At 43.7% G+C, this 23,039-nt stretch overlaps 1 protein-coding gene across 1 annotated transcript in view; it reads right to left on the bottom strand.

The window, feature by feature from the left end:
• Positions 1-230: 230 nt before the first annotated feature.
• Positions 231-23,039, bottom strand: part of PREB (prolactin regulatory element binding) — a 67,475-nt gene continuing 44,666 nt past the window's right edge. The window contains exons 6-9 of the mRNA XM_078650072.1: positions 21,873-22,046; positions 14,361-14,433; positions 12,523-12,682; positions 231-2,148 (exon numbers count right to left, since the gene is read on the bottom strand). Coding sequence (XP_078506198.1) covers positions 2,054-2,148; positions 12,523-12,682; positions 14,361-14,433; positions 21,873-22,046 — 502 coding nt within the window. The 3' untranslated portion in view covers positions 231-2,053. The remainder of the gene's footprint in view (positions 2,149-12,522; positions 12,683-14,360; positions 14,434-21,872; positions 22,047-23,039) is intronic.

A 23,039-nucleotide genomic window follows, 5' to 3' on the forward strand; every position in this document is an offset into this window, starting at 1 on the left:
ACATCAACTGTGTAGAAAAAAGAAAACATTTCCAGACAGAAAATACTATCACCTCTCTACTAAAGTCCTGATTGCAGGAGCCAGGTGCCAATTGACAATTTTTCAGTAACAATTTTGAGTTAGTTCCTCAACTTTATGTTGAGGTATGATAAAAAAACACATGTAAGAGAAGTCACACTTTACAAAGATAAGCATTACAGTAAATACCAAATAATAAGCTGAAATTACACTTTGCAGTTATCTTTGAATGTTTATTGTAAACATGTAACATAGCAGTAGATGTTGATATCTTTCCCATTGGGAAATTCACCATGATGTCATCACCATCTCAGTGTCAGTGAGACTTTCAAAATACTGTTGACGCCTGCTTAGTCCTAAAAACTCCAGCAAGACGTCCTCAACAGCATAGTTTCAAAGCACCAGATTACAGTTACGGCTATTCTCAACTAGGGAAACGCTGCAAGATGATAACATATCTGTAGAGAATACACTTTGCAATACAAAGCATCTTAACCTTCAAATATATGAAGGCTCCAGAGGAGAACAGATGAAAAATCTTTCTCCCAGGACAACATCTGGGATGGGACAGGACTGTTTTAACGTATTAAGGTCCTAAAGCAGCAGAGGCACAAAAAACTCAATTTTAAGACAATATTGTAAGACTCTATATTAATGCTTCTTGATACCTTGACTTTTAAATCAGTGATTTGCATATTAGTTAATGATAAAAACGAGTTTGAAATGTTCACTACTTGGTTCCCACATTGACTGCAGACCTTTAAAAATTGTAGGTGAGACAGGGAAGAAAACCCAATAAGAGAACGGCAATTGGACACACAAGCTACAATATGTAGAGATGTATTTCAAACAGCAGGAAATGGCAGTGTGACACTAGGAAGCATAGTTTTAAACAGTTTCCAATTTCCATGAATTTGGAGCGAACTCTATTTGATTTGTGAAGGCAGACATATTCCATGGCAGTGTCAGGCTTATTCGTATTAAGAAGTCATGTTTCTCAAAACATGTGAGCAAGGATACCCGAAGATGTAGAAATGTAGGTGTACATATAGAGCAAAAATGACAAACATATCACTGAGACTTGGCTTCATAAGCAACAAGAAACAAATGTTAAAGGAATATTCGGTACAAATTCATAGAGAAAAAGTAGAAATTTCACTGCATAGCCTGTAAAATGAAATCTCAAGAGTCAGTGTTGGGTTGTGTCACTAGAAAACAAGCTTTCTTTAGTCTCTCTCAAGCGTTTTAAGTAAATGCACAATTTTAAACTATTGATCAAATATCTCAAATTAATTACTGAAATTATTTGCTGAAAAGATTACTTAAAAACTTGTATGATGTAAAATCTACATATTACTTTTCTTGTCAAGTACGGCTGAAGCAATGCCCGACATCCTTGGCGGATCTGCTTCCTCCAGGGGGGTGAGTAGTGTTAAATCCTCCGATAGTGGTGGCAAGGTCTTCACCAGCATCAAGACTACTGACTGCTCTAAACTCTTTTTTGAGGAGAAAGTTAGTGGATCAGAGATGCGTGAATACTGCACGGAATGGTGAGGTGTATTGATACAGGAGATGATGATCATTTTGGACAATAGAAATATCTGTTGTCCCCCGTCCCCGTTCCATTTCAAACGTCAGGTTTGAACAAGTCCTTCACCAGCCGGTGCCCGGCTCCTTCTCAGTCTGTGTACTACAATTATTTTTTAATGTTACTCCTCAAGATGGCAATATGCAACAAAAACTTGCTGTGTCAATGAGGAATGTAAGATACAGTGAAGAAATTCCTGATAACAAGCAGTAACTCAACTGATCCAGCAGCGATGCGAACATGAGCTCAGGTCTGGCTAAACAACATCATTTCTATGAGAGGTCACCAGAACTTTCATTGCGACATGTTTCTGCTCCGCTGCTCACAAAAGTCTCTCCGTTTTGTCTCTATACCTTAATAGCTATGGTCGGCTAGACCTCGGAGAAAGTACTGCTGATTCTGGGTGCAGAGCAAGCGATGCAGAACTCTTCATAAAGGCTCCTCTAACTATAGAAACTCGGGGAATAAGTGCTGCAGTAGAAGAATAATGAAGATCACCAGCAGGCCACACAGCACCAAAACCAACCAGAGGGGAAACATTCCTAGAAAAGAAAAAAAAAGGATTTTGAGGTGTAGCACATTCAGGTCTGAAAGATGTTTCACGAGATGCAGACAACCCTTCTTTTACATATTTGAATCAATCACATTATCATTATACATTCAAACACATTGACAAAATCATCACCCTCTCATGAAGCAATCTTTCCTATTTCTGCCTGGTGAGAAAAAATGGTGGGGTCAAGCACAGAGAAGGATCACAAAGCTACATTTTACAGTAGGGCTTTTAGCTACCCCATATCTCACCATCCAAAAACATCACTTCTGTTCTAACCTGAGAATTGGCTGCTGTGGCCTAGTATGAGAAGGAATAGCTCAATCGAGACCGGAGGTGGCATTATAATCAGCAGACAAGTCACTGACACACAGAAGAAAAGAGGAGAAAAGTGAACAGTCCCTTCAGACAGCAACCCCTCATCTCAGGACTGCAGTCGATGTATAGCCAAGCTGGCGAGGACATATCTCCGCCCCACCATCTTTCTCCACCTAATGGAACGTGCTGCATTCGGCTTCAGTTGTTCTGAATATAGGGCTGAAGAATCTAGGAAATGTGAATTTATGAAAATTACAATACTCTAGTGGATAAGGAGAAGATTAAGTGGATACAGTTCCCTGCCGGGAACTATAGTAATGCAATATTTCATAGATTCACATGTGTAAATCATGCCCTTTAATGCTGGGGATACTTTGAACAACTTAAACAATAGTGCTAAAATGAACTTGAGTTTCTTAAAAACTTTGTTTCTATGTCATAACCAGTACACACAATCAACAGTATACGGTCTCTACCCATAAGTTTATCTCTGCTTTCATTTAATTTAGCACACATAGAACTATGAGAAGCCCATCTAACCCGTTAAGATACGAACTGCTGGAGCAGGAGGCGTTTCAATGCCACCAGTCTTCAGATTTTCAATGCATCAGTATGTATTCTCAAGGACCTTGAGATGGGAATTGGTGGAGGGCTTGCATGTAACTATTAAACAATACCATCACTGGGGAAACGAGGTGTTCCATCACAGAGCCTCATTTCCAGGTCTTCAAGCGATAGTGAGGTCACACTTAACTGGATCCCAGAAGTACGAATGGAGTTTCATTTAAATTAACCTGTTATTTTGTTAACTTTCTTCCTGGTGCCAAAGAAAAAGACCTCTGCATTCCCTGGACATCAAGAGGGGATAACATTTGATCTACCAAAAGAATATCTTTGGATGAGAGACTAGCTGTTTGTGGCTTCTGGACACTACAATAAAGATCACACTGCCTCTAAGTAGGACAAGGGAGGATGAATAGCAACATACATTACTCTTTACCGCTTCTAAGGAGGCACAGGGCAGTCACATAGATGGGTTCTGGAGGGATCTGGGGCTTCGGTGGGACATTACACCTCAGGCCCTGCTCTTTCCAGGGATCTGCTCTCTTTCAGCAACATTCATTTATACATTTTAAGTTTAAGCCTGCGGTCCTTTTTCAATAATGAGGCAGCTTGTGTAGCCAGACTACTAGACGATACCAGACACCAGGTTTTCTTGTTCCTAGAAGTACATATTATTTAATACTAACTAAGAAACAGGTGCTGCTTATCGCACTAGGCCAAAACGTGGAAAAAACATCCAGGTGGCCCCACTTTAGGTTGTGGCCCTAGGCCTCGTACTAACATAGGACAAGACTGAGGAGGAAGATGGCTACACAAGAAGAGTGATGACAATAGGGCTATTCACAGGACAGCTAGTCCTGGCTATTCTTTAAGCAGTTACACAAAGGAGTCACTACTAGAAAATAAAATTCTACTTTATTGTAACTACAGATTTCCCTCAACCACCCAATTGACATGATCAGAAGTAGTAGAGGTATTTTGCAAGTAAGGAACTTTTTTATATCTACTTTAGGTACTCAGAGTAAGAAACCATAAGTTTCAATAGCACACCAGGGGTGACTTTGCCACTGGTGAAAGTGAACATAGAAGTATGTACATATGCCAGTGATAGAACTGAGATTGGATGTTTGGCTGCCTCCTATATCACGTAATAACAGACAGCTGAACACATATCCATGTTAACCGCAGATGTGTCAGACTCAAGAGGTAAATGCATAATGTGCATAACTGCGTTCAGCTAAGCAGTACGGTGTAACTGTGTTGGATCATGATCAAGGCCTAGTCTTGATTCTTCATTAATGAGTACACGTTGTATGGCTTGATTACGGACAGTCAGAGAAGAACTGTGCGCCAACACTGTGGAGCTCAGGCACATCATTTCATATCTGGCGGCTTGTCCAGCCCACCTGGAGTGAGGAAAAATGGTGGAAAGGTACAGTGATAAATACTTAACCACTACACTGAAAATGGCTCTGCTTGGGTAGCTCAGTGCCCATTTCTGATGGTGTACTACTGGCCTTTCCTGTTAGATGCAGTTCCAAAAAGGTTGATCACTGGGGTGTCTATCCTGCAGAACTTGAAATGCAACTATGGGTCATTGAATCTGCATTGAATAGGTCAGATCATTGTTTCTTTAAGATAAGCATTCTATGTAGATGGAAGCCTGGTGTTTGAATTTGCAAATAGCACAGCCACTGCGCTTCTACCGACAGTAGATGTAGCCTACGGTCTCCTTGTTTTCTAATGTAGCAACTGGAGGGGTACTGTCTTATAGGGGTTAGAAAGCTTAAAGGGCGAGATCCATTACCCTCAACATGAACATAGTTCTGTGAAAGACTCTACGTGGGTGAACCCAGATCTCTTTGATTTGATCCACTGGAAGTCAAGCAGAATGGATCTCATAAGTGGATTACTGTAAGTGGGGTAAAAATGGTTAAGGACCCCAAAGAGCACTCTGTAAAGTCCAACCAAAATGGAGGGTGGCAGGTCTCTCCATCATAATAACCACTGGAGAAAACTTTCCAATGAGGGTGTTGACACATAATACTAGGAACTGTTAAAGAGAAATGCTCTTTGCTGAAGGGGTGTGACTGAATTAAGTGTCAAGTGCCTTGGGTTGAGGAGCTTTTTTTCTTTAGAAAACAGCAATCACAATAAGGTAAGACATAGCAACCATACATCCTGAGGTGCAGCAAAACGTAGGTGACATATTTGGAGTAAATCCTGGGTACTGATTCAAGCCGAACAGTAGCATCTGGGATTAGGCAATGCTTTCTGTTCACAAAGATTCTTCAGAATTTGCAATGTTTTGGGTGCAGAAATTGGTAATAGTAGACATCCCGGAAAACACTTGGGCAAGAAATCTTTTTTGGTCACGAATGAAGTGATTTCTGAGGGCTTCCATCATGACTGATTGCTTCTGGGTGTTTATTCTGTTATTGTAAGATCAGCCCAGGCCTCCACCCCCTTATGTCTTCCTAATGAGGAAAGACCTTGAATAGAAGCTTCTGGCTGTCTGGCACACTGATACTTTTCTTTATGGGTCCTTTCAGGAGCATATGAATAAGCTCATCCTCGGAACTGAGAGGATGAGGACAGATGCCTCAATGGAGTCATGCTCTTTTAAATAAAACCTGGATCTAGCACTAAGCAGACCATCGCTTATAGCTACCAGGCCACATATATTGTCAATTTTTGTCAGTTCTATTAAAGCAGCTACCAAAAGGAGTGTAATCTCTATTGTCTAGTTCTAGTGATACCGATTATATATGTAGGAAAAATGTGTTCTTGAGGTTTGAAAGAAAAATCCCCTACGCACTCATAACTACCTCAATGACGGAGATGCTTAAGTGTCCGCTTTGCTGATTTGAATCGTATCAATAACATGCTGGCAAAATAGAGTGAGTCCATCGTATGCAACGTTAAGAATATTGCATTGAACTTCTGTTTGGAACAAGATACTTTTCAGTCATCTTCGCTTTCGAAAGGGCTGTAGCATCAATGCCCTCCAATGTAAATTACCACTCTGATCACCTCTGCGGAGGCAATCTATCCTTCACTTAGGATGTTGTGCTCCTTTGCGTTCTGTTCCAGAGCTCATTTTCAAAAATGCAATGACCTGCCACATTTGGGAAAAAGAACAACAGGACCGCTTACGTGTTAGGGACGATGATAATGGTGCCATGGAAATAATCTTAGACATCTTAGTTCTTTCCATCAGGTTGCTCCTATCAGCTTTTGTACACCCAGCTGTCAATAATACCATTAGTAAATTCGTTTTTGTACTGCTCACAGTATTAAGAGGGCCATACCATTATTGCACATTTAAATGTATTTTATATACTGCCATCTTGATATTCCATGTTGCACATTTCACCTTTCGCCTGAATATCCAAGTAAGCAAAGTTTTGTTCTGAAGATGGCATAAAAAAGCTATAACTGTAGATTTAGTGAAGTCAGCCTTTTTACAGTAGATTATTGTATCTTTATGGAAAGCTGTTTCCCGTTTCTCTCACAAGAAGAGCCAGGCACCTGCTCCCTAGTGTCTATTTGAAGTTTCTATTTGATTACATGTTCTATCCTCTGTTTAGTGCACTGATTTTTATTTATAAAGTTAGCATGAAAATGTAAAGAAATGTAACTTTATTTACACCAACGCAGAAGGGCCACTTGCTAATTGCACTTAAGAATATTTTTCATTCATGCCATCTATTTTTCCATTAAACATGTATTAGACTTCAATGAGCTTTCCCGGAGTGTAGGATTTCTTTCACAGACACCACTGACTTCTTCCAGCACGTCTGTGCAGATGAAAGAATGACTAAGTCTGTCTAATTAGGTATGCAAGGACCATATTTAGGAGTATAGCCTTGGAGTCGACAGAATAGACTGGGATTTCATCGAAATTAAAAATGAAGCACTGCTTCGACACGGTGTGCAGAGGATGGTACAGGCAATGTTCTCGGGTGCTGGAAGATTCTTTTTGCGTCCCGTTAGACATCCACTTTGTCCACAGGAGTATTGTATGGTTGTGATGTACAAGGTGGCTGGGATCTTTGAAAATGCAGTGGCGAGGCAGAGATCACATACTTCAGGCATAGAACTGCTAAGTATTTTTGTATTTGTATTTGTGGTGGTATTTATAGAGCGCAACGTTCGCTCCGAAAGGAGCATCTTGGCGCTGAATTTCCTGGTAGAAGGTCATTTCCAGTGGAGGGGGGGAAGAAATTAAATGGCAGCTTTGATGAATTCCTCCTTGAGGCCAAAGATCCAAGTTTTGAGCATTTTTTTGAAAAGTTTTTCGTGGGTTATAAATCTCAGGTTTTTGGGCAGGAGGTTCCAGGCCTTGGAAGCCAAGTGATGTAAGGTTTTGCCACCCTTTGTCTTCAGATTGAATTTGGCAGGGAGGATGAGGTTGTCGTGGGAAGAGCGTAGAGATCTAGATGGGTTGTAATGGGGGAAACGTCTGGTGAGGTAACGTGGGCCAGAGCGATTGAAGGCCCGGAAGGCGACCAGCAGCATCTTGAAAAAGATTCTTTTAGGAAGGGGAAGCCAGTGCAGGGATTTTAAAGCGGCGGAGATGGATGATTTTCTGGGCAGTTTTAGGACGAGTCGGGCTGCGGTATGGAGGATACTCTGGAGTTTGTTGAGAGTAGATTTTTTTGCTCCTGCGAGGAGACCGTTACAGTAATCCAGGCGGGAGATTATTAGGGCTACCGTGACCGTTTTTCTGGCGTCGAGAGGTAGAAAGTCGAAGAATTTCTTCAGGGATTTGATGATACCAAAACAACGGCCCGCTACGGTCCTGACATGGAGGTCAAAAGAAAGATCACTGTCAAATAGGATACCGAGGTTTTTTGCAGAGGTTACGGTATTGGGAGGGGCAACGGAGTTGTCTGGCCACCAGTGGGCCGGGCAGAATGTGGTATTTTTTCCCATGGGAAGGATCTCCGTCTTACTGGAGTTACACTTAAGGTGATTAACATCCATCCATCGGAAGACAGCTGTTAAGCAGTTTTTAAGATTTAGCTCTGCGTTCGTGGAGTTTTTCTCTAATGGTACAATAAGTTGGGTGTCATCGGCGTATGATGTTACTGGAATGCCGAATGACTCGGAGGGATATGAGAGGGATGAGGTATACATTGAAGAGGAGGGGGCTCAAGATTGAGCCCTGTGGGACCCCCGAGGAGACTTTCTTTTCGTTGGAGTGGAAAGGGCCGAGAGCGATGGTTTGGGATCTGTCGGTTAAGTAGGATTTGATCCAGGCCAGGGCAACATCAGAAATCCCTATATCAGCCAGTCTGTTGAGCAGGATGGTATGGGAGATGGTATCGAACGCCGCAGTAAGATCTAAGAGTATAAGGACGACGTTCATTTTCTGGTCTTGGAGCATTTTAACCGAGTCGGTAAGTTCAATCAAGGCCGTTTCGGTAGAGTGGTTGGGGCGAAAGCCAGATTGTTGCGGGTGTAGTATATCGTGAGTCTCAAGATATTGTTTAAGTTCCCTGTACACCATATGCTCTGTAATTTTACCTAAGGCCGGAAGAAGTGAGATTGGCCGAAGGTTGGTTAGATCTGTGGGGGGTTTGTTAGCCTTCTTCGTCAGGGGTTTAACTATGCCTTGTTTCCATAGGCGAGGGACGCATCCCGTACTTAAGGAGGAGTTGACTATTTCATTGATTATTGGGTTTACCACATCAATGAGTTGGTGCAGGATTTTTGGGGGACAGGGGTCAGAGGGCGACCCAGATCTGCAGGCCAGGATAACCTCTCTGGTTAGTTCGAGAGAGACCGGCGAGAATTTTTTTAGGGTAAACTCAGGTGGCGCCATCGGAGGATGGCCCGGTGAGAATTGGCTGGCTTGGGTGGGCAAAAAATCCTTTTGAATAGCTTCAATTTTTTCCTCAAAGTAATCAGCTATTTGGTTGCATAGCTCTTGGGATGGGGGTATTTCAATTTGGAGGGCTTTTGGTTTGGTAAATGATTTTACAATGGAAAAAGGTGTTTTTTGCTTCTGATTGGAGTCGTTGATGGCTTTGATATAGAAGGACTTTTTGGCGGATTTAATGACTGAGTGGTAGTCTTTTCTTAGTAGAGTGTGTGATAGACGATCAGTAGTGTCATACGCTGTACGCCACTTACGTTCAGCCTTTCTGCAGGAGAGGCGTGACGTGGCCACCTCAGGAGTAAACCAGGGGGCGTTAGATTTCTTTTTTTTGTCTGATCTACGGGGAGGGTTGGGGGAGGTCCGAACACTGATTTCGTGGGAGAGCCATCCTTGAAGGAGGTTGGCGTCGGCTTCAATGTCACCGGTGAGGGTGGGGGCATGAGATTGAGGGATAGGGTCGAGTTCGAAAGATTCTTGTATTTTTTTCCAGTTTACAAAGTTGTCGGGGAGCGAGTTGGATTTACTGGACAAAGGTGGGCGTGAATTTTTAATGTGGAAGGGGATCAAGCAGTGATCCGTCCAGATTTGAGGTACCGGGGGATGGGTAGTGAGGGAGGGAAGGTTGGAACACACGCCATCGAGTGTATGTCCAAGGATGTGAGTGGGTAAAGACACATTTTGCCGAAGGTTAAAGATGGCTAGAGTCTGTAGAAGGTTTGTAGTCTGTTGGTCCGAGTTGGATTCAAGGTGGAGGTTAAAGTCTCCAAGCAGCGTGAAGTGGGGGTATCTAAGCAGAAGATGACCCTGAGTATCAGTAAGTGTGTCAAGAAAGTTGGAGGGATTGCCAGGTGGGCGGTAGATGAGGCCGCCTGTGAAGGATGAGGAGTTGTTAAGTTTAATTGAAAAACCAAGTCCTTCGGTGTATTTCAGGGTAGTTAGGTTGAAGGTGTGACAGGGAAAACTGTTTTTGAGTACTAAAGCAACTCCGCCACCTCTTCCTTCTGTAAGACTGCCAATTTGGATGCATACGAAATCAAAGATGCTGCTGGTGTGTGTGCTTTGAAGAAAATATCTTCGGTTCCCTCCTCTTAAAAGTCCTTAACTTCTTCCTTGGGATTAGCATCTCGAGAGAAATGGTTGTTCTATCAACATTAGCTTAAAGTTTTTAGTGAAAATCCAATGGGGCATAATCGAAATGCTCAGATTTAGCGCACTACAGGACCACCACATCTTCATCCACTATATTAAATAGTAAATTTGCCAGGATGTTCTAGGTGATGTTTGGGTGAGCAGAATAATAGACATCGTTGAGTGCAGGGCAAATTGAGTAGGTGCCACTCGTCATCAATGAAGCTGGCGTTGACAAAGTGTGTAGTCAACAAGGACAGCTTCTTGGTGGACGAGGGCCTCTTGGTCTCTGCTAAAGCGGTCTGACAAATTGGCAACTGACAACGTCGGTTATTGATGGTGGACTTGGTAACAGAGTTGTGGTGGATGATTCTATCTCTAATACAGACTATGGCCAATGTGGCCTTTGTTAACGGGTGGGTCATTGATGAGGAAGTTGACGATAAAGATCGAGCATGCCAACTGCATTCTTCTTGGCACTAAAGTTGATTATATGACCTTTGCAAAGGAGTGATGTAGCTGCCGATGCTGTAAACATGTCAACGGTGGCAACAAAGTTAAACTAGGTGGAGTGTGTTGTTAAAGAGTGAGTCGTCGCAAATGACATTTGAAGAGAAAGGCATTCTTTCAAAAGAGGGCACCAGGGTATTCCGTGTAATTTCTCGCTTTTGTCGCCAGGACTGGATTCCTCAACAATTGTCTTTTACTGCCTGTAGTAAAACAGGAGGCATCAAGCAGACTTTTCTCCTGAAGCGCAGGCCCCAGTATGGCAAAGACAATGGTCTTCATCCCAGTCTCCCGTGTGGTGTCATATTGAGGTACATGGCTTTGGCAACACCAGTAAAGAAAATCTTCATGAAGGTGATCAAGAAGGCTTAGGGGAATTATGCTCTGAAGAGAGACTTCTTCTCTTAAGAAAGAGTTCTTGTTATAATGAAGACATTAAATTCCTGTTGTAGACCAAATCCTCAGGACAATAAAAGATAAAAGGAATGCAGAATCCCTCAGCTGCAGCTAGATTTAGCTTGAAAATTCTGAGAAGCAAATACGTAAAAAACAAAAGCTATACATTTGATCAGGAAATATCTGTAGTCCGAATCCATATTCTAAACACAATATTTTTTTCTGAGAGAAAATATCCAAAGACAGCAGAATTCTTCGGGGATGAGGTGCACACAATGTGCAGTGGCAAATATGAAGTACGGTGGCCTCTGGATGAGCCTTCTAACCTGGGCTCTACCACTAAAAGTGCGGTGGCATCTGCTTTCAACACATTGGACCGAAAGGGGTTTATGGGTGTAAGAGCGAGACATCTTGCCCTATCCAGTGACTAACTGAAATTCCACAGAGGAATGTTGTGCTGTAAATGTGGAGTGCAAACTGCCACCATGTTGCTTTTGAGAGTGGCTGCAAGGCTAGAAGTAGCATCCAGAGCTATATATCCCTTGACATAGTCTCCTTTTACATTTGAAACTGCTGCTTTCTCACACATTTTTGGGTTTTATCAATGCATTTCAAGTGACAGAAGGCTTTAAATATGCACCAGAAACTGTGGCACGTTTTAGTTGCGAACTGTTACTTACGGAAAAAGTCAATTGCAGGCTAGGTCTACAATAATCGTTAATTATGTTAGTCAACACAGTGTTCATTCAGGTTCTCTTCCTTTCATATATGTCCTCTTCTTGGCTTAAATGTTCTCTCAGACCTCAAACACCACCACTTGGTTCAGAGATCTATAAACTACAGCTCACAGGTTTGAATCCCTGTGGGTCAGCTAAGCCCTTCTCAGATTGTTGAAACTACCATTGAAATAACTACTGAAAAGTCCAATTGGACTGGGAATGACAGAAAGGAAATCAGTGATTTTTAGATAATTTGCAATCGTACCTTTACCTTTCCCATCAGGTCAGAGGAGCACAGAAATGCCAGCACCGTTCTGAAACACGTGGCGTATGTTTTCTTATCATAAACTCCTTTTTCTTAAGAGTATATTTAACTTCTGTTAACACATGATTCAGCAGAACTGGAGTATGAGAGATCTGCTATTGCTCCCTGCCCTAAGTCTACCACTTAAGGTGAATATGAATCGAGGAAAATCACATGGTACAGACCACTGCCAGTATTAAGTGACTACGAGATACAGCTCATTATTCGGGGCAGCCAGAAAACATTGTGTTCAGCAACATACATTTACACCGCAGCATTTTTAGTGCCAGAGAATGCACAAAACAATGTTTGAATTCCAATCAAAAAGGCCCACCATTGTGCATACTATCCTCTTGCTAGTGATGTTTATGGTGAAACCTCAAAAAACACAGTTTATGAGGTTTAAGAACCCAAGCAACTATAAAGCACAATAATCCCATTTCCCTGCTCACTCCAAAATCACAATCACTCTCACCCAGTGAGTACAGAAATTACAGCTAGGTGATGTTCACAAACTGCAAACTCTTGGGGAGAACGTACGTCTGTTGCTTATTAGGTGCAGTTTACATCGGCTATCCACAGCCACACTGAGCAGAGCAGCCTCGTTGTCCCCTCGGAGCGCGCGTCCACTGCGCGTTTCGGGCAGGAAGGCGAGGTCAGTAACCACGATGCCATGGGCTTCCTCCACGTAATACAGCTTCTATAGGAAGACAAGAAGACAAGAGAATGGAAAATTGACAAATGCAAGTAAGATATCTGACGAATAAGTAGGGACGTTTGTTCTTTGATGAAACATCTTAGAGATAAGAAAAGAAACACTTGAAACTGCAGTACTTCTGAAAGTCGCTTGACAAAAAGCTGTGCAAAACTGGTTAAAACAGCCAAGGGATATTGGGTGCAAGTAAACATCTGTGTTTTCTTAACACAAGTTAGGCCTGATGCAGTGCAACACAAAATAGAAGGCACCATCACACTGGTTGTTGGGAAAAGTACTACATTCTACACAGCAATAACAAACACAGATTTTTCAAAAACTCATTTGTAGGAGGGAAGACTTCTTTGATTCTCCACAGTATAAATATGCTCAGTAAAAAAACATGTCTACAGGAAGAGTTCTTGCTTTCTTTGAAAGAATAGCTAATGACTGTGTTGCTGTTCATGGGCACACGTTGCTCTTTGGAAGTTGGAACAAAAATCCATTTAGCTGAAGATATGATTTTACTCCTTTCTCTTACAAAGTAAGTTAAAGCATGCACAAAACCAAGTCGTAAACTTCCACCTGAATGGCATTAGACTTATAAAGTAAGTACCATTTTACATTTTCAGGAATGGCTTCTTGCTGGTTTACCATCTCTCACATTCAAACTACCATCAAATAATGTAATATCTTTTAAAAAACAAGAAATAGATCTAAAATGTTGAAACTGTCTGCTGCTGAGAAGCAGCAATGTCTAAGACCAACAGACTGAGAACTTCTGGGGATCCACAATAATCGTGGTGGAGGTCTAGGGAAATGTGATATATGTCACCGTGAATAAAGGGAACAGATACTTCCTGGGTATAACTGGCCTAAAGCCAACCAGGCAGTGCTCGGTGGACTGGTAAGGCAGATCAGACTGTGGGCCGGATTTTTGGCTCTTTGTCGGCTTCTTTTACGGTCATCTGGGCCAGATTTGACTGTCAATTTTCTGTTATTAAAACAAACATTGGCAACAGCAAGCACAAATCCATGCAGTCTTCCATATGATTTGATTGATTTGATTTAAAGACTTGTAGAGCGCACAAATGCCCTGGGGCGTCTTGGCGCTGGGTCGAATGTACAGAGTCTAGGCCTGCCAAGCTGGCGAACGTCTAGACCGAGAAGGGCCAGGTTTTTACGGCTTTCCTGAACACTGGAAGTGAAGGACTATTCTTTACCGAAAGAGGCAGCAGATTCCATGCCTTGGCTGCATGCAGCAGGAAACTTCTCCACCCCCCATCCATACCTTATAAAGACATTCTAAAAGTTAAAAACTGTCCCAATTTGCAAACATGTACCACTTTTTTAGACATTTAATTAACTAATGAGGGCTACTGTTATTTTGACGCCTGGTCTATTTTCTGCCCCAGTCCTACCCTGACCAACTCCTGCTAGAGAGAGTCAGAGCCCACCCTTTCACATCCACAAAACAATACAAACAAAACCTACTTTTTAAACCATGCCGAATTTGTGGAGAAAACATGCAAGATTCGGAAAAAGGGGTTGTTGGTAGACTGTTCAGTGGTTGAAGCACAGCAAACACATATTTAAAAGGTTGTAACTGATGACATTACAGGAGAAGCAGGGCTTGGCAGAAAAAACAGGATTTGATTGGAAAATGTGAGAACTGGTACTATACCTGAAGTGAAAAAGCAATGTATATTGCAACAGATCCTGTCACTGTCCCCAAACCAAGGAATGTCCCAGAGTCACTAGGAAGGAAGGAACACACTCTTAGATATGAACATCATACGGTGCCAGATCAACATCACTCACATTGATGGAGAAGTTCTGCATGCCAAACATCTATTTTCAGCCGCATTCACCCATAAGCAGACCACGTCAATGTTAATATGCAAGCATCTGAAAGGGAAGTGTGACTGCACAACTAATGTGGTATAAGTCTCTATCCTTCTCAGTTGTAGTAGTACAAGTGAATCTACCTGCACGCTCAAATGTATGCAGGTCTGCACACAAAAGAGCTGTAATCCTTGCTTTTTAATAGGCAGACACAATCAAGTGAGGTCAATTCAAGTACCTGGTAACCAGTGCTTAATTTGAGCTGGTGGTTTCGGGTATACAGCACCGGCACTTAATTCTCAAAACCGGCACTAATGACAGTCTACCACATGGTCACTCTCTAATTTTAAGATTAGCACAACAGCGGTGTTTAATAATTCAATATACATTAAAAATGAAACACTCTAGAGAAGGGTTTTTAGTGACCAGGAACATTTCTTGGCGCTCTGCTAATTGACGCAAGTGTCTGGATAAAAAACAAATCAGTATGGTGCAACCAGGTGAGGGGATAAACCCTGTAACCCCTCAATTGCGTGTGGGTAACTCCCTCACAATAACAAGTAAAGCAACAACCTAAGCACACATAATAGTAGATAAACAGTATGTAGGTAAATACAAGAACTACAGTGTAGTAGCCACAATTTCGAAAGAAATATCTTCAGACGAGCTGGATAATGTTCAGTCTTTTAATTTTTCTTTAGTTTAGAGCCAACAAACAGAAGGAAACCAGCCGACATGCGTTTTGTCGCAAGTGGAAAATAATTCAACGACTTCCTCAGGGATGGGAAGGATACAAGGAGTAAGTATGATACATATATCATGGCAAAACATTAAAAGTATTGTGAAACGGAGACGATTTAATCCGAGTACAAACAGCTTCTTAGTTGAACCCCACATCACCATATTGTGTCACAAGAAGTGCAAAGATGCATAACTGAAAGTATACGGCAAGTGCTCATGTCATGGGTGGAAAAAACATTCCAAAAAAATGACTTTCAAAGTACCCTACGAATGAGAGTATGACTAGCCAAAGATCATGCATGGATACTAGGTAGCATGTGAGGGATATGGGTCATTGAACAAGTACGTATGAAGATACTCTGTTGTACTTGTATATGGAGGATAGTTGTCTTGGTCGTCTGTAAGAGGAAATGGAGAAAGAGAAGGAAAAGATAATAAGGAAATAGCCATAGGAGTAGAGATTTGGGAATTAAAAGACGAAAGTATAGTGCAGGTCTATCAGACTAGTGCAAATAGAAACTACGAGTGAAAAAGGGGGGACGAGAAAAAGGGAGGGGAGATAATAGAAAATGAGGAAAGAAAGTAAAACAAGTGCTTATCGCTCAGCCGGTGATAATTCCAACCCGGCTGGGTTAAACACTCAAGGAGATTTGGCTGACTCTAGGGGTACCTAGGGATTGAAAGGTAAAGAAGGCTATTTCCTGATTATCTTTTCCTTCTCTTTTTCCATTTCCTCTTACAGAAGACCAAGACAACTATCCTCCATATATACAGGTAGTTCAAGTTCCAAAATTTGTATAGCGCACTACTCACCCAGAGGGTCTCAAGGCGCTTGAGGGATGGGGGTGATTTACTTCTCGAATATCCAGGTTTTTAGTTGCTTTCTGAAGGAGAGGTGGTTCTGAGTGAGGCGGAGGTGAGTGGGGAGAGAGTTCCAGGTTTTGGCCGCTAAGTAGGAGAAGGATCTTCCTCCCATGGTGGATCTGTGGATGTGCGGAATTGCGGCGAGGGCTTGATTGGACGATCGTAGTTGGCGGGAGGGGGTGTAGAAGTATAGACGCGTGTTGAGGCATTCGGGTCCTAGGTCGTAGAGGGCTTTGTGTGCGTGGGTGAGGGGACGGAACGTTATTCTCTTGTTGACAGGGAGCCAATGAAGGTCTTTCAGGTGGCCAGAAATGTGAGCATGCCGAGGGATGTCCAATATGAGTCTGGCTGAGGCGTCTTGGATGCGTTGGAGTTTTTTCTGTAGTTTGGCTGTGGTGTAAAGGGTGTTGCCGTAATCCAATCGGCTTGTGACCAGTGCGTGGGTGACCGTCTTTATTGTTTCGTTGGGGATCCAACGGAAGATTTTTTTGAGCATTCGTAGGATGTTGAAGCAAGATGATGAGACGGCGTTGACTTGTCTGGTCATCGAGAGGGAGGAGTCCAGGATGAAGCCCAGGTTACGTGCGTGGTCTGTGGGTATGGGTGCGGTTCCGAGGGCCGGTGGCCACCATGAGTCGTCCCAGGCAGAGGGGGATGGCCCTAAGATGAGAACTTCTGTTTTGTCCGAATTTAGTTTTAAACGGCTGTTCATCCACTCGGCTACTTCTTTCATTCCTTCGTGTAAGTTGGTTTTGCCGGTGATTGGGTCTTTGGTTAGGGAGAGGATCAGCTGGGTGTCGACTACGTAGGAGATGATGTTGAGGTTGTGTTGGCGAGCGATAGAAGCGAGAGGACTCATGTATACGTTGAAGAGGGTGGGACTGAGTGATGAACCTTGTGGTACGCCGCAGATGACTTCGGTTGCCTCTGATTTGAAAGGGGGGAGGCGGACTCTCTGGGTTCTTCCGGTGAGGAAAGATATGATCCAGTCCAATGCCTTTCCTTGTACTCCGATGTTGCTGAGGCGTTGTATGAGGGTGCTATGACAGACTGTGTCGAAGGCTGCGGAGAGGTCAAGTAAGATGACAGCAACTGTTTCTCCGTTGTCCAGTAGTGTTCGGATATCATCTGTTGCTGCGATGAGGGCGGTTTCGGTGCTTTGTTTGGCTCAGAAGCCGGACTGTGAGGGGTCGAGGGATTTGTTAGATTCGAGGAAGGCGGCGAGCTGACCGTTGACGGCTTTCTCGATGACTTTGGCGGGGAATGGGAGGAGCAAGATGGGGCGGTAGTTCTTAAGTTCGGTTGGGTTAGCCGTGGGTTTCTCAAAAGGGCGCTGAGTTCGGCATGTTTCCAGTTTTCCGGGAAGGTGGCGGAGTAGAGGGAGCAGTTGATGACATCTCAGAGATGGGGTGCGATGATGGAGTTTGCTTTCTTGAAGATGTGGTGGGGACATGGGTCGGTTGGCGATCCTAAGTGGATGGGATTCATCAGGCGGATGGTGTCTTCAGTGGTGATTGGGTTCCAGGCGTAGAGGTTGTTAGAGGGGGGTTTTGGTTCAGAGGTGGGTGGAGTGGGCTGATCTTCGGATTGGTTTTGAAAGCGGTTATGTATTTCGGCGATTGTGTTGTGGAAGAATGATGATAGAGAGTCGCAGAGGTCTTGGGAGGGGGTAATGTCGTTAGTGCCGGCGGAGGGGTTAGTGAATTCTTTGATGATGTTGAATAGTTCCTTGCTGTTTTGGGCATTGTTGTCAAGTCGATCCTTGAATGCTGATTTCTTGGTGGATCGGATCAGTTGGTGGTGTTTGCGGGTGGCGTTCTTGAAGGTGGCTAGGTTGTCAGTGGTAGGGTTTTTTCTCCAGGTTTTCTCGAGAGTCCGACAGAGCTTCTTGGATTTCTTAAGGTCATCGTTGAACCAGGGGGCTTTTTTGTTACCTTGCTTGATTAGATGGTTTTTCAAGGGTGCTAGTTCGTCTGCGCTGTGGGTGATCCATTGTGTGAGGTTGGTGGCTGCTTGGTTTGGGTCCGATGAATTGGCAGGGGGGTTTTGTTGAAGCGATGTGAAGAGCTGGTCGGTGGTGATTTTGTTCCAGTTTCTTCGGGGAATAGGTTGTGGGGGGTTATGGGTTGTGGATTTTTTGTAGTGGAAGTGAACACAGCTGTGGTCCGTCCAATGGAGAGCTGTGGTGTGATCGAAGGAGATGTGCTTGCTGGAGGTGAAGATAGGGTCAAGCGTGTGTCCGGCAGAGTGGGTGGGGGGTGTCAACGAGTTGTTTGAGACCGAGATTGGCCAGGTTGTCCAGAAGGGTGGTGGTGTTGTTGTCGTTTTTCTTATCCAGGTGGAAGTTGAGGTCTCCCAGTAGAATGTAGTTATCGGATGGGAGGGCATGAGGGCTGATGAAGTCAGCGATGTCTTCACTGAATTGTGAGCGGGGTCCTAGGGGTCTGTAGATAAGGGTGCCTCTGAGTGTGGTTTTGGGGTCGGTGAGAATCTGGAAGAGAAGGTGTTCTGCGGTAGCGAGGTTATCGTCGGAGCTGGTCGCGATGCGGATGGTGTTCTTATGGATGATGGCGATGCCTCCTCCTGTTTGGCTGGATGCGGTCCTTTCGGATGATCTTGTAGGTGTCCGGGATGGCTATGGCGATGTCGGGGGCTGATGAGGCGTTCATCCATGTTTCTGTAAGGAAGGCAACGTCCGGCGATGTAGTGTCAAGTAGGTTCCAGAGTTCGATGGAATGTCTGTGGATTGAGCGGGTGTTGAGCAGGAGGCACTTTAGGTGGTTGGTGTTGGAGCTCTGTTCGGAGTTAGAGGATTTGGTGTGGGTTCTGATGCAGTCAAACTTGCAGGAGTGGCAGGTGAAGGGTCCATGGGTGTGGCCTGGGACGGCTTGGATGCAGGTAGGGAGCCGGCCGGGGTTAAGCGCAGAGAGGGTAGCAGCGTCGTATATTATGCGGATGGAATGGGATTTGCGAGGACCAGGGGGTCTGGCGCTGGGCGCGGTCCGGGCGCGGACGGGCGTAGATGGGCATAGACAGGCATAGACGGGCGTAGACGGGCGTAGACGGGCGTAGACGGGCGTAGACGGGCTTACCTTTGGCACGCCTTCGGCGCGCATGGGGCACGTCCGCTGCATGCGTAGGCATCTGCCATATGTGGCTAGTGGAAGGGGAGGGGCGGGGGAGGAGCAGCTGGGAGGCGGGAGCGGGGTGGAGATCAGGGCAGGGAGGCACGACAACAACAAAAATGGCAGCAAGCCAATATCGAAACAGGATTGGGGCACAATCGGAAATAGCGCGATGCAAATGGCAGGGGCACCGGCACAATCAGGCACAAATGAGTCTACAGGCAGCACAGCACAATTTCAAATTATCGTCAAAGCGCACCTTGGCAATCAAGCGCTACGATCTAATTGACATAAGCAATTAATAAATAATAAACAGGCGGGGCAATCTGGCGCTACGATCTCAAATTAATAATCAATCAGGCTAAAGCAGTTGTGGGAGCAAGGCGAGATAAGAACTCAGCAGTGTGGCGGTAAGCGCTACGATACCAGGCGAAGCAGGGAGCAGCGTGGGGAGCGACCGCTTCTGAAGGTAGCAGGACGAGTATCTACATACGTACTAGTTCAATGACCCATATCCCTCACATCCTACCTCGTATCCATGCATGATCTTTGGCTAGTCATACTCTCATTCGTAGGGCACTTTGAAAGTCACTTTTTTTGGAATGTTTTTTCCACCCATGACATGAGCGCTTGCCGTATACTTTCAGTTATGCATCTTTGCACTTATTGTGACACAATATGGTGATGTGGGGTTCCACTAAGAAGCTGTTTTTACTCGGATTAAATCGTCTCCGTTTCACAATACTTTTAATGTTTTGCCATGATATATGTATCATACTTACTCCTTGTATCCTTCCCATCCCTGAGGAAGTTGTGGAATTATTTTCCAATTGCAATGAAACACCTGTCGGCTGGTTTTCTTCTGTTGGCTTTAAACTAAAGAAAAATTAAAAGACTGAACATTATCCAACTCATCTGAAGATATTTCTTTCGAAATTGTGGCTACTACACTGTAGATCTTGTATTTACCTACATACTGTTTATCTACTATTATGTTTGCCTAGGATGTTGCTTTATACATTAAAAATAAAAATTCAGACTATTCCACACAGTTCTTACAGCTCTGGGGAGCCTGGAATAGTCGAAATTGTAGGAGTGTGATGTTTGGTCGCTTTGCTGGTACGGTTATTGGCAGTACTGGCAGGGGCAACGGGTGGTGTAAGCTGCAGGGGGCTTCCTGATTAGGGCTATGGCACTTTCTTTTTTCTTAACTTTACAATTAATCATTCCTAGTAACCATGCTAAACAGAAGGATCCGGGGTCCCCATTATCAACATGTACCTTAAATCAGCCCCACATGTAAGGTTACGCACAACAGGAGCATTTCATTTCCTGATGGCACACAGATTATATTTAATCTACATACTGGGACCAATTTGGGGACCATGCAGGCTTGTCACCTGAACACAATGAATAGCTGAAATCTAGCCAGCTTCAACTCAGCAGTAAAAAGACACCTTATTGTCCCAGATCCCCCTAGATGGTTACATGTGTGGCTTATAATCTTTCCATTGTCGGACCAATGCCTCCACCCATCAAGCTAAATGAAGACCTTAGGAGTCACACTGGATGCTAATCTAAGCAAGAAAGCACAGCTTTTCTTCGTTCTCAGTAGCATCTTATTTGTTGTCATCTCACTCAGAAAAAGCATTAATCTTCTTCGATTCACTGTCCGTGAGAGCTGTGGTGGTGGAAGCCCCAACCAACTCCAGGCAAGATTACACAAATACCCTATATTTAGGCATTAATAAAGAATTGCTGAAATAAATGCTGTACTTCGTCTAACCCTTGGTCTGCAGAAATAGAACTGAATCTCAGATGCCAGAAGAAACGTGCACTGGATTTAGTGGGAGACAGAGCCCACTTTTAAATCTTAACTTGCAGAACAGAAGAATGCAGGGTATTGCTCTTTGCTATCTGAGGGAAAGAAAACCTTAACTCCATCATAGATCCATATAGATCTATGACAGCTCCACCGACACATTTTTGCTTCAATTCGATGGGGAGCACAACCTGTTCATGCTATGCATCAAATTATGGAACTCTCTCCGGAGACAGATCTGTTAGGAGCCAATTTTTAGTCAATTCTGACTGTCGGTCTAGTCTACACGGTTTTTCCGAATCCTTCCTTATGCCAGGTCAGTGTGGGTCAGATTCACCGATGTGTAGAGTGAGCTCAATAACTATTTTTCACTTTTTTTCATTAAAACCACACATGTGAGCCATGATGTAGCACCAAGCAGTATTGCTTTCACAGATGTTATGGAGAACCTACATTGTGCTTCTCTGAGGTTTCTTTAAAATGAATTAGCTATATAAGCCAACGTAAAACTGGCAAAGGCAGCAACGGTATGGGACACAGAAACTCAAGCACTTGCACTTCTCAGTCCCCATGTCACTGCAAGAGTTAAGTATTAAGCTTTGAAAGAAATCTTACATACACAAACTTAACAATTCCCACATAGATTCCCCAAGCCTAATAGTATTCCTGTGTGTTTCCCACTTGTGCTTCACAAAGAATTTGCAAAATGTATTGTTCAAATGACTTCAATAAAACAGCACCCAGGTTCCCAAAGGTGGGAGCAGCACAGAAAACTACAGCATAGAGAGGTTTTTAGTACCTGACTGAGAGGCAGGAAATGACTTCTTTCCCACAAGGTTGTGTTAGCAGCGGTAAGTAGCTCTTTCCATCCCACTTGGTGATGTAGCACGGCGGGGGCTTGCGCTCCCTCTTGTATGGAATTTGAACGGTATAGAGGCGGAGGGCATCCTTGTCATCCTCCACCTTTCCAAATCTTTGGGTAAAAAATAAAGGACAATTACATTTTAAAAGTCGATAAACATTAATTCAAACACACCATTGGGAAGAAGGTGGGGATATGTCTCACAAATAGGAGAAGGAGGTGTATTACATTTACACAATTATTCATTTCTTGACAATATGTCTGTACCCTTAAATGCAACCTCCATTGAAGGGATGAAGGAACAGGAAACGGAGTAAAACTAAGTTATGTAGGGGTTAAAGACGCATGCAGGTCCCAGACTACATCACCTCCCAGTCCAGTAAGGTGTAATACTGGCAAAGTGTATCTGAAATATTCCACCACTGTGACACTCGGAGGAGTTCTGTGTCAATGGGAGGAGCTCACTGTGCAGAGGAAAAGGATCCTCTAGTTCAGAAAGTACAAATGAGTGAAAAGGTTTTACAGCTGGAGAAGTGCTAGTAACTGTGAATGAGTCAGAAGCTCGTCATGTCATGGCTTTTTGGAATTCTGTCTCACCAATATACTAGCATGATAACCATGGGATACTGCTTGCAGCAAAGGAATGCTAGTGTCCCAATGAGACCACATGTTCATTAGCTTAATTCAAAGCCCAACGGGTCCATAGATTGGTCTATGCAACTGAAGATGAGAGTTCTCTCTGTCACTTATCCTCTGTGCCAGACTTCTCTCTGTGCAACTGTGCCCTTTTGTGGGTAACAGAGTACTCACAAACTTTTTATTAATTCATTCGTTCATTCAAGCAGACCTTTCCATTATGCTGCCATCGCCATTTTGCGACTTTCTCAAGCTAAATAAGACAATCAAATACTTAATATCCACATTGCTCCCATGATTCAAGTGCATGACAGATCAACACTGAACTACAGCAATGCTCTTTATCGAGATCGGCCAAACAAACTTCTCGGTTGACACTTGTCCCAATATAGGCCACCGTACAAACGTGAGCAAAGCACCCCTTCCCCTCCGAGATGTCATTGGATTTCAGTAAAATCTGGGTTTTAA

Source organism: Lissotriton helveticus, chromosome 6 (assembly GCF_964261635.1).
Source record: "Lissotriton helveticus chromosome 6, aLisHel1.1, whole genome shotgun sequence".
In the NCBI taxonomy this organism is placed as follows: domain Eukaryota; kingdom Metazoa; phylum Chordata; class Amphibia; order Caudata; family Salamandridae; genus Lissotriton; species Lissotriton helveticus.